At 41.3% G+C, this 13,294-nt stretch overlaps 1 protein-coding gene across 1 annotated transcript; it reads right to left on the minus strand.

Moving 5' to 3' along the window:
• Nucleotides 1-515: 515 nt before the first annotated feature.
• Nucleotides 516-1,442, minus strand: LOC147700832 (olfactory receptor 5V1-like). Its single transcript, XM_086929254.1, has one exon. The coding sequence runs from the start codon at nucleotides 1,434-1,436 to the stop codon at nucleotides 516-518; it is 921 nt and encodes a 306-aa protein (XP_086785380.1). The 5' UTR covers nucleotides 1,437-1,442.
• Nucleotides 1,443-13,294: the final 11,852 nt, after the last annotated feature.

The following is a 13,294-nucleotide window of genomic DNA, read 5'->3' on the forward strand; positions in this document are numbered from 1 at the left end:
CATTTTACAAGTTGGAATAACATATTCTGACTGGGTTTTGTACATTGAAAATAGACATTTTGATTTTCAAACCCTGTGATTTTGCAAATGCAAAATTGCTGAATACATGTGGACCAACATTACACAAGCCATGAGCAGAAAATCAAACAAGAGGTTTTAATCAAAAGGTCTATACAACATTTTAGATAAAGAATACATTTTTTTTTTGCATGTACATTGGTTATCAGAAGAAAATCAGTAAAGTGAGGTTCACTGTGTTTGTAGCCATGCCTCAACAATGTGACAGATATTAAACATAGTTCACTCTTTAGCCTATACTGGGTAAAAAATTAAAAAAAGATGATTAATCAAAATATATTCATTCTGAATACAAAACTGAAAACTTGCATATGTTGGTGTCCCAAATTATTGATATTAATGATGAACCATGCTACATTCTCATGAGGTAGTCTCATTAAGAGTCTTCAAATGTTTTGACCATAACAAATTAAACATAGACTTTCAGATCCCACAGTTCATGCCTTATGTTTCCTAAGGGCTTTTTTAAACTCTGTGTTTTTCAGACTATATATAATAGGGTTACATAGTGGAGCAATAGCAATGTACACCAAAGACATGAGTTTGTCATTGTACTCTGAATATTTTGATGTTGGTCGCATGTATGTAAAACAGAGGGATCCATAGTATAAAATAACCACAGTGAGATGAGAGGCACAGGTTGAGAAAGTCTTTTGCCTTCCCTGTTTGGATTGTATTTTCAAGATGGAAGAGATGATGTTGAGGTAAGATGCAGTAATGAACATAAAAGGCACCAATGCTACTATAGCTCCAAGGGCGTAGGTAAGCATCTCAATATTTTGAGTATTTGTACACGAAAGTTTCAATAAAGCTGTCAAATCACAGAAGAAGTGGTTGATTGCATGAGAACCACAGTAGTTAAGCCTAGACATGAGTATGGTGTGAGGTATTGCATTCAGAAGTCCAAATAACCACGTTCCTGCAGCCAGCAACATGCACAAAGTCCTGTTTATGATAGTTGAGTAACGTAGCGGATTGCAAATTGCCATGTAACGATCGAAAGCCATGACTGCGAGGAGGATAAGTTCTGTAGATACCAGATCAAAGAAGCCATACATTTGCAATAGACATTCTGAGTAAGAAATGTGTATGCCAACCAGAAAGACGTTGGCTAGCATTTTAGGAAAAATGATTGTTGTGTAAATAATGTCTAGGCAAGACAAATTTGTGAGGAAGAAATACATTGGTGTGTGCAAGTGTATGTTAGAATGGACAATTGCTATGATTATAAAGTTACCAACCAGAGTCACTATATAAATCAGCAACAAGCAAACAAATAGAGGAATTTGCAATTGCTGGAGATCCCTAAATCCAAGAATCAAGAACTCATTTTTCAAGGTCAGATTTTCTTCTTCCATTTCTCAGTGTTGGAGTTTGGTATCCTAGTACAAATTGCAGACAAAGAGCCGAGTCGTGTCAGTATACAAACTGTACTGTTGTGGGAGAAAATGAAGCCTGGGTGGATAAGAGGCATTAATTACAACTTTTAACTGAAGCAGCTTGTTGAATTGTGAATGGAAAATCTATAGAGAACCCCCACATGGTTATTGATAGACATTAATTGGAAAAAACAAAACACACACATTAATCTAATGTGTTGGAGTATTTATCTCATTTCACATTTCATGAGCTTATTTTTACTTACAATTGTATGATAATCTAATCCATTTGGTGCAGACAAAACAGATATGAACAACAATTAACACAAATAAAAATAGGTTGAACATTACATGAAACAATTTGAAAACGTTCTTTAAAGATCCAGTATTTACTTGACTCAGTAAGTTATTTATAATAAGTCCAAATTAACTCACTCTAATCAACGTATAACCAATATTATCACATGGGGTTAAAGAAAACTTTCCGTAATCACTCATCCGCCAAGACCAATCACATTCTTATTTCTTTAAGTGTAATTGGACATTTTCAGATCTCATAACTGAAATAGATGGTTTGTAAGCTGAGAATGTTTTCCTTTTAATTCCTCAGGAATATGCCAATGCGTTTCGACCTCTGAACATGTTGGGGTATATGATTTCTTTTAGGTCACCATCAGGGCAGTATATGTCTGAACTGGGGTGGCTTGGTGAGCTAATTAACGATGGATTAAACCCATATCTGTGACTGGGGGTGAATGTTTTACCATTGTGCAACATTCCGTCCATCATCTTGTTTGTTTTGCTGTTCACCCTATGTGGGAAGGGTATGCCCAGACGTGGGTCCCTTGCTCACTATGCCACTGGAGTCAAGCTATCCTGGCTGGAGACGGCTGATAGCCAGAAAACGGTCCTAGGATGCTTGATTCTGGTCCAGGGAAGACATGGATTGGAAGTTCGGGCTGGACTGTTCCAATGAGGCACAGGGTCAACACTGATTTGCAAATGGCCATGTCTGAACTGGGGTGGCTTGGTGAGCAAAATAACGATGGATTAAACCCAGATCTGTGACTGGGGGTAAATGTTTTGCCATTGTGCAACATTCCGTCCATCATCTTGTTTGTTTTGCTGTTCACCCTATGTGGGAAGGGTTTGTCCAGACGTGGGTCTCCTTCTCACTACGTCACTGGAGTCAAGCTATCCTGGCTGAAGATGGCTGATAGCCAGAAACCGGTCCTAAGATGCTTGATTCCGGTCCAGGGAAGACATGGCTTGGCAGTTCGAGCTGGACTGTTCCCATGAGGCACAGGGTCAATATTGATTTGCATATGGCCATGTCTCAACTGGGGTGGCTTGGTGCAAAAAATAAGGATGGATTAAACCCAGATCTGTGACTGGAGGTGAATGTTTTGCCATTGTGCAACATTCCGTCCATCATCTTGTTTGTTTTGCAGTATATGACTCATTGATTCTGAATGTAGAGTGGAAAGTAAACAAATGTTTACACTTGTGACTGTATTTGGCACTACAATGGTTATACTCAGGTGCCTAATTGCCCATTCATACTGTGAAACCAAAAAAGTTCATGATCATTTAGGTTTTTTAATTTTTATGGTATTACCCAGTGCTACTGTTGTCAATACCATGTTCCTGTGCTCATTACATGCATGACCCAAGATCAATATTAAACATGTTTCTTAAAAAAAAAAATATATATATACATATATATATATATATATATATATTCACTGAAAAAACCATAAGTTTCACACCAGTTATAGTTAGGTAGAAATTTTACTCGCATAAAACCATTGAAATTCCCACGTTATAGTTAGTTGGACTCACTATAACTTGCGCGTGCAATGCACTGCTGATGACGTCACATATTACATCACTCATGACATGGTCAGTAACATCACTCATGACATCACTGATGACATCTCAAATGACATCACTGATGACAACATCCTTGTGACAAAGTGGCAGACCTCCTATCAGCATAAAATAACCTTTGACACACACATTCAAAAATAGAAATTAACATTTTCTTAAAAAAGGAGAAACCAATACCAATTAAACAACTTATTAAGTAATTCCAACATCTACATACACATCCACTCATTCACCAACAGTTCTATATAGTCACTCATGCATGCACTTACTCATCATATGTACTCATACACCTATACATCCTGTTAAACACTAATACTCATCCATATAGTTACTCACACACAAATTCACACATGCAAATAAACTATCAAAAAACCATTTACTTGATTATACTGCTATATACACACCACTACACATACTTCTACAGAAATGGAAACATATTTACTCTCTTAAACAATCAATTATAAAAACACATACTCACTAACCCACCCATACACACAATCATCCACCCATACAGTCTTGCACACATGCTGTCTTCAAAATACATACAAATAGTGAGTCACTCATTCATGCATCTGTGCTCTAAGTAATATCCCCCACCGAACCATACAGACACTGATACTGATACTCAAAAAAACAACTAATAACCCATATACACACTCATGTAGCTACTCACCAACCCATGCAGCCACTTATACACAAAGTGAGACACAGATACAGATATTTAAATATTTAAACATTACTCGCTAATATATGTATTCACTAAGATACATTTAATAAGTCAGTTAACCAATCAATTTTACACAAAAAAACATCCATTTAGACATTTATTTACCCATTTATTCTTCCATCAACCTTTAGATATACATATATAAAAAATATTTATTTTTCAGAAAGATACACATTCACTGGATGATGTCATCAGTGATTTAATTTGAGATGTCATCAGTGATGTCATGAGTGATGTCACTGACCATGTCATGAGTGATGTAATATGTGATGTCATCAGCAGTACATTGCAAGCGCAAGTTATAGTGAGTCCAACTAACTATAACGTGGGAATTTCAATGCTTTTATGCGCGTAAAATTTCTACCTAACTATAACTGGTGTGAAACCTATGGTTTTTTCAGTGAATTTAAAAGGTTTTTTAAATGCTAATTCCTAACTATAACTGGTGTGAAACCTATGGTTTTTTCAGTGAATTTATATATATATTTTGCACTATGCAATATGAATTGATATTATGGTCAACTTGATTTTGATTGAGACTTAGTTAATTACAACATATCTTTAGTTAGCTCGATCTAACAGTTTATGGGCTCATAAACTCTTTAGCTTTAACAGGAGGTGAACCTAGCCTTATGCTAATATTTGAATAACTGTATGTTTTTTGTTGCACTTTTTCTTGAACCAAAAGAGCACGAGATATGAAATGCACTAATGATATATAATCTGTTTTGCGTCAAACCTTTTGCCAATGCGATATGGGGAGGACTAAGATTTACAAGTTTAATGGAGTAGTAGATTTTATGTAGATGGTCTCACAATGTGATTCGCCCTCACAGGTGGTTCCTTCGGGGGCATCCCGCCGATCCACGGCAATATTCTTGGTATGGGACAATATATTGTGAAACAAGGTAGTATTTTATCTACATACGATCCAACATGATTCACATAATGTTATAACCGACACTCCCATTACTCACATATGAGACCACTTGGGCCCCAATATAATTCAAATCTGGGGTAATATGCCGATACACGGCAACATAACATCAATCTCCAATTGCACCATTCCTGGAAAAGCATACATTAGTAAGGTGACAATTTCACTTTGTTTTTCTGGTATGGTATGTCAACTTAAAGATGGCCCCCGCATATGATTTGTGAATGGCAATGCAGTCCGTTCCCTATGTTCTATGTTTGAGGATTACAAATATAATATGTATGGCTGAACTGTGATGTGCAATCGACACCGAGGAAGGCTTGAAGCCGAAACGCGTCTGTTTACTCTGTTCGAATAAACACGAGTGCAAGCATCAGTTCGTGTGCGAGTGCTGTTTTCTTCTAAAAACGACGAGGAATCGGAGCTGTATATATATATATATATATATATATATATATATATATATATATATGTATATATATATATATATTACCTACTGGCGGTCGCCAGTAGGTATATATAGTTAGGATTTTTTTTAATAGGGATTTCTGAAAATTCTATGTTGAATAACTTTGGCGTTGATGGACGGAATTGGCTGAAATTTTCCGGAAAATGGCACATTTTGTTTCCGAGCGTCCCCTGAAAGTTTGGAAGGGTTTCGTCAAGCGGGGGCCCAGAAAAAAGGGGGGTCCCAAAGCGTGTTTTTAACATTGAGTTTTCCATAGGGCGGTTGGACTCACTTTTAGCTGGAACGGCTGAATGGATTTCCCAAAACTTGGTAAAATTGTAGGGACTGGTAGCCCGATGTGCCTTTGCTATGTCTCAAGATATATGCTCCAGTGGTTTTTACGAAAATTAACTTTGAAAAATATATATCGGGCTACATTGGGCTATATACATGTTAGAGCCCAAATGTAGCCCAATGTAGCCCAAAGATGGCCACCAGAGACAAAAAAAACAAATGTAGCCCAAATATCAGCCAGATGTAGCCCAACTATAGCCCAGTGACAGAATGTCCCAGAGTGTTCTAAAGAACAACTAGAGCGCTAACAGTCTTACTTATGACAAAAGTATGGCACACCTGAAGTCATCTTGATTGGAATAAAGTGTTAACACTTAAAACATTTAATTTGCAAAGGAACAAAATGAGGGGTTCATCTTGCCATAGAAATTATGATTAGTGCTGAAGAAAGAAAAAGTAGGGCACATTTTGAGTGACTTCTCAAATCCTCTTATATTTCATTAAATAAATTCTGATATAAAGTCTCCCAAGATGGCCACCAGAGACAAAAGAGCCCAAATGTAGCCCAAATATCAGCCAGATGTAGCCCAACTATAGCCCAATGACAGAATGTCCCAGAGTGTTCTAAAGAACAACTAGAACGCTAACAGTCTTACTTATGACAAAAGTATGGCACACCTGAAGTCATCTTGATTGGAATAAAGTGGTAACATTTAATACATTTAATTTGAAAAGGAACAAAATGAGGGGTTTCATTTTGTCAAGGCCCCATTCACCCGATTTTTTAAAAATATATAGCACTCCAACAAAGTAGGATTATAAAACTTTATTAACTTTTAAATATAACGAACGCAACAAAAACTGTAAATACATTTAAACATTTTTTGACAAAAAAAGCAACAATGGTCAGAAGCTGTCTTTTGTGCGAATAGTCCCAAGGCAGCACAACGTGCTGAGTTCTGGACGGCACCCAGGTGATGTCACCTGGGTGCCGCACTGGTTTTTGGTTTCCTACAATGCAGCTCAGAAAAACAGCATGGGGCGTCCCGGGTGGTGCGGGGGGAGGCCTCGTCAGTAGCGGTCTGTTGTGCGAATAGTCCCAAGGCAGCAGAACGCGCTGAGATGTGGATGGCACCCAGGTGATGTCCAGTAAACTGCCGCACTGGTTTTGGTATCCTACAATACTGCTCCAAAAATTGGCTTGGGGCGGCCCGGGGGGGGGCGTGGGGGAGGCGGCGTGAACGGGCCTCCCCAGGTGGCGGCCATCCAGCTGAGTTGCGCCCGCTCTTGCGGCTACAGCGTCTCGCTCACCATGTAGTTGACTTCCGCCCACTCTTGCAGTGCAGCGATAGGCGGCTGCCACAGGACTCTTAAAATGGCGGACGGCTCTTCGGTTTTGGGCCTGGTCCACTAAAATGGCCCTGGGACACCTTGGAACTCGGACGCTTGCCTGCTAGGGCTTGGGCTCCCTTCTCGAAAGCGTCCCCTCAGCCGTGAAGATTCTACAAAAGTCTTGGGGGCCCTCGACTCCTGCAGGCTTCCGCTGGGGAGCGGCTGCCATGATTGCTCGCGGAATGACCACGACGGAGCCACAAGATGGTGGTGCTCTCATGCTGACGCCAGCTTCAGTCTGAAACATCCAGAAACAAGGTGGGGCTTTCATCGTTTGGGAATAAAATGTTCTAAACCAATGAAAAGTGTTATTTTAGGGCATATGACCAAGCCTTCCATCTTTAGGAAACCAAAATTAAAATGAACCAATGAAAAGTTTTATAAACAAGTCACATGACCTGTTATGCGGCATAGGGCTACAAAAAGCGTAGAAAATCCGTTGGCACGTGAGGCGGCGTCAGTAGCGGACCGATGTGCGAATAGGCCGAAGGCAGCACAACGCGCCGAGATCCGGATGGCACCGAGTTAGTGTCCAGCAAGTTGCTGCACTGGTGTGGCTATCCTACAATGCTGCGCCGAAAGTCAGCGTGGGGCGCCCCATTGGCCTGTGAGGTCGCGTCAGTCAGTGGGGGCTGTGCGTCTCCCCCAAGATGGAGGCTCCTCGGCTGCAGTGGGGCGCCCCTTATCTTTTCACTCGCCGTCCAACTGAGTTGCGTCCGCACTTGTGGCTACAGTAGGCCGAAGGCAGCACAACGCGCCGAGATCCGGATCGCACCGAGGTGGTGTCCAGCAAATTGCCGCACTGGTGTGGCCCTCCTACAATGCTGCGCCGAAAGACGGCGTGTCCAGCTGAGTTCCGGTCACTCTTGCGGTACAGTGACTCGAACGCGCAGAGATCCGGATGGCACCGAGGTGGTGTCCAGCAAATTGCCGCACTGGTGTGGCCATCCTACAATGCTGCGCCGAAAGACGACGTGTCCAGCTGAGTTTCTCCCGCTCTTGTGGTACAGTGACTCGAACGCGCCGAGATCCGGATGGCACCGAGGTGGTATTCAGCAAGTTGCCGCACTGGTGTGGCCATCCTACAATGCTGCGCCGAAAGTCGGTGTGGGGCGCCCCGTTGGCTTATGAGGTGATGTCAGTAGTGGACCGATGTGTGAATAGGTCGGAACCAGCACAAGGCGGCAAGATCCGAATGGCAAGTCCTGGATGTTGAGTGCCATAGTTGAGAGTTCTGAGCAGTGCTTGTAAGACTGTCTGAAGCTTATTTGCACCTGCTGCAGCTTCACTATTGCCCTGGTGTGGCCAAAGATCGCACATGAAATAGGCGGCCGGCTCCCGAGGTCCGGCGGAACTTTTTTCCTTTTCCTTTTTGCTTCTTGTCCCACAATCCATTTCAACTGAAGACACAACCAGGTCCCTGAATGTGTGCAGGGGGACGTTATTGATTGAATCAAAATGGCGGCTTCACACAAAGCTGACTCAAGCGTTGCTGTTGATGCTATACAGACAAAAATTGTTTTTCAGTTTGTACATTCTTCAGGATTTTTTTTTCCATCCAAGGCTGATTGAGAGTTTGTAGAAAAATGGCTTCAGATTTTCCACATACTACTCTTCAACATTCTTCCTAAATGTAACAATGTGAGACTCACTAGGAGAACGGCTGTTTATCTTTCCTTTCAAAATGCTGCCAACAATATTTTCTGAATGGAAGACACCATCTTGTAGCATAAAGGGCCGAAATGGGTTCTGGTCTGGCCGATGGTTGGTGGAGACATTTTGACTATATCTTGGACCTGCCCGGCCTCGCCCAAAATGGCGCCGGTATAAATGGGACTCGTAACTCCTTGTTGTGTACTGGTTGAACAACTTTGATATCACGAGATATGAATGCAGTTTTGATGCTCATGGCGGGCGGGGACGAGAATTGATTGAATATTTTGACATCCCTATTGATATTAAGTTCTGATGTGTTATTGATTACTGTAGTATTGAAAGTTCGAATTAACGTCACCCATGGTACTTGCCCGCAAATGTATATCTAGATGATTTTTTTGTAAGTGGCCCTGTTGTAATTTAATTACAAAATGTACGTCCACCGATTCCGCAACTGTTAGACACCTTAGTTCTTGCAACCTAATGGCCCGCTCGTTACGTTCCTCTATAATGCAAATGTCTCCTCATCATATACGATTTCAGTTTGCTCCGTGGCCGGCCCACGTGGTTATAGGCCCGTATTTGTATACTGACATTTTCACAATAAAGGTTTTTAAAACAAAACATGGTAGTAGTATTTACATTGGTAAAGTTTTTACTTTTAGTCACTGTTTTCGAATCAGTAAAAGGCAAGTGAAATAAAGCAGTCCAATTACATGACGGATAAAAGGTATAATACGTAGGAACGCAGTAAAGATAAATGGTCAAGGGCAGTTGTGTTTTCCACTCCTGCAACATAAAGTGATCGATAAGAATCTGATAATCAGGCGTATCGGCGACTAAGACAGCAGGCCGAGTCTCTTTTACTCAACGGCTCCGTCATGGAACGAAGAAACGCCCTTTTTCTCGAAAAAGGAATATATTTTACTTGCAGGACAGTTGTAAATTTTCCGGGAAAGTACATTAGCCTGGAATATTATAACATATATGTTTAAAAAAAAAAGTGCGAAATCAATAAAAAGCGTATTTTTTAGGTCATATGACCAAGCTTTTCATTATTAAAATAACAAAAGTAAAATGAACCAATAAAAAGTTTTATTAACAAGTCACATGACCTGTTTTGCTTACGTTACGCGCTGCGCGCCGCGCCCCGGATCACTTCCGGTTGCGCTAACGCGGCGTGTCATATAACGCATTACGCGACAACGTAGGTCAAGAATATAATCAAAATGTCTCCACCAACCAGCGTTCGGAACACAACCCCTTTCAGCAGTCCAAAAAGTTCTGTTAAATGACAACAGAGGGGACAGGCAACAAGAACCATCAGTCAAAGAGGGGAGGGCAAGTTCTTCTCTACCGGGTCATGTTGGGGCTATACCGGAACTGATCGAATTGGTAGTCTACAGTGTTTCTGGATGTTTCAGACTAAAGCTGGCGTCAGCTTGAGAGCACTACTATCTCGTAGGTCCGTCGTGGCCATTCCACGAGCAAGCATGGCAGCCGCTCCCCACCAGAAGCCTGCGGGAGTCGGGGGTCCCCAAGACTTTTGTAGAATCTTCATGGCTGAGGGGACGCTTTCGAGAATGGGACCCAAGCCCTATCAGGGAAGCGTCCGAGTTCCAAGGTGTCCCAGGGCCATTTTAGTGGACCACGCCCAAATCTGAAGAGCCGGCCGCCATTTTGAGAGTCCTGTGGCAGTCGCTTATCGTTGCATCGCAAGAGTGGGAGCAACTCAACTACATGGTGAGCGAGACGCTGTCGTCGCAAGAGCAGGCGGTAAACAGCTGAATGGCGGAAGAGGCACAGTGTAGCAAAAGCGAGCGGAATGGCAACTAAAACGGTAAAGGGGCGCCCCACTACAGCGTGTCTTCAGGTCAAACGGATTGTGGGACAAGGTCCAGAATAGAAGAGTCATCAAAAGGCAAAAAGTTGCGCCGGACCCCGGGAGCCGGCCGCCTATGTCGGGGGCGATCTCAGGCTAAACCGGTGCTATAAGACTTGGGGAGGGGGTCGGAGCCAAGCGTCTTCTCCGAGTCCGTGCCATCACACCGCCCCTCGGGGGCCTCCGTCAAGCGGTTTAGGGAGGTACCATATCACATTGTTTTCAAATGCAGTCAGGTCCACAAACGACCCTCACTTACTTTGAGAATAGTGAAGCTGCAGTAGGTGGAAATAAGCTTCAGACAGTGTTACAAGCGCTGCTCAGAACTCTGAACTATGGCACCCAACATCCAGAACTTATGCCATTTGAGAATGGCAGTGACATCGAAGCAACTCAGGGACTAAAACCATTAACGTACTTTCACGTATGAAAATCTTACTTGGGGAGGGGGCAGGAGCGAACCGCCCCCTCCCAGTCCGCGCCACCACACCGTATGTTGAAAATCTGAAGCCATCGTTCTACAAACTCAACCAACCTCGGATGGAAAAATCTAGAAAAATGTACAAACTATAAAACCAGTTTTGGTCTGCATAGCATCATCATGCTCGATCGATTGAGCTAGCCGGATCGGGCAATAAAAAGTATAAAATAGTTATGTAAATAGTTATTTAATAAAATGTTTTACCCTGTTTCTTTGCTGGTGTGTTGTATATATTTTTAATATTTGCATAGGGTTTGTCGTTATTTTGGGCGGGGTGGGTGACGGAGCCGAGCTGTCTTGCAGCCCTCATGGTGTGGAGCTCAGTTCATCTCACTATTTTCGTATTTCTCATGAAGGGTTGTTCCTAATATTTCTATTTTAGCGAGGTCAAAAAGAGATCCAATTAGTGGCCTACTGATTTTGCTCGATTAATTTTAGTTTTTTACACGATTTTTCACGCTTTTTCACTATCTGCAAAGACTAAACAGAGTATTGGAACTTTGTGCTTGTTTGTAAATAGAGAATGAACCAAAGAGAATCAATTGTAAAACAGTAAATGCTTGGATAACAATCAATCAAATGGAGAGACAAGCAGGCACGACGGATTACAACGGGGGTAAAGGCCTGCGTTAACTACTCTTCACTATCTGCAAAGAGAGAGTACAACTAAGAGAAAAGAGGGGGGGGCAGCGTTCAAAGCACATCAGCGTGCATAAACACGAAAAAGTTTTTACCTATCACGTACTTGACATTTGACAGCTTTTGATATTTGCTATTAAAAAACCATTGAAATTCACAGAAAAAACCATAGGTTATAGACCATATATAGTTAGGAATTTGCATTTACAAAACCTTGAAAATTCACTGAAAAAACCATTGGTTATAGACCATATATAGTTAGGGATTAGCCTTTTCAAAACCTTATTTTACTCACACAAAACCATTGAAATTCGCATATATAGTTAGTTGCAATAACTATATATCGCGCACCCGCAATCCACTGCTGATGATGTCACATATTACATCATTCATGACATGGTTAGTGACATCACTGATGACATCACTGATGACATCTCAAATGACATCACTGATGACATCTCAAATGACATCACTGATGACATCTCAAATGACATCACTGATAAAATCACTGATAACATCTCATTTGACATGACTGATCACATCACTGATGATATCATTCATGTGATAATACCATGAACCTCTTCAGACTCTAATATAACCTTAGATACAATCAGTGTAAACAGACAGTCACAGACTGTCATTCATCCATGGAGTTACTCACACACCTAGTCAGTTATGCAAAAAATCAATCACACCTCCATTTTCTCAATTATACAGTTATACACACCTTACTTATTCAAACATATACTAACACATATTTACTCTCTTATACAATCCCTGATACATGTTCACAATGATCCATACAGCCACTCACACATTCACTGGCTCTTATGCACAGTTATTTATATATGTCAACTTTCACATGTACTGTGTTTTACATATGTACTTACTTTGACATGTAGCACTGAGATATCCATTCACTCACTAATACACTCATGCACAGTCAACCGCACATACAGCTGTTTCCACATGCACTTTTGAACCCATACATATAGTGAATCAACTACTCACACATCTATGTACAGAGTCACACACCTCCCAGCCACCCATACACACACACTCAGTTTCCCATACAAATACTTGGACAACCAATGAATAACCCATACAGTTACTCATATAGCTACTGATCAACATATGCAGCAGTTTGTAGAACAACAGATATAATGATGCACAAATTAAAACAGTTTAGTCACTAACCCATGCACTCAGTGAGACACATTTAATCACTCACTCATACAGTCAGTCATGCACCTACTAAATCCTTCATCCAGACACTTATACATCCACTCATTCTTCAATATGTAAGACATATTTTAACTTTACAGAAACATACAGTCACTGGATGTTGTCATCAGTGATGTCATCAGTGATGTCATTTGAGATGTCATCAGTGATGTCATCAGTGATGTCACTAACCATGTCATGAATGATGTAATATGTGACATTATCAGCAGTGGATTGCGGGTGCGCGATATATAGTTAGTGCAACTA

The sequence above is a fragment of the Lissotriton vulgaris genome, chromosome 7, assembly GCF_964263255.1.
Source record: "Lissotriton vulgaris chromosome 7, aLisVul1.2, whole genome shotgun sequence".
NCBI classification, from domain to species: Eukaryota; Metazoa; Chordata; class Amphibia; order Caudata; family Salamandridae; genus Lissotriton; species Lissotriton vulgaris.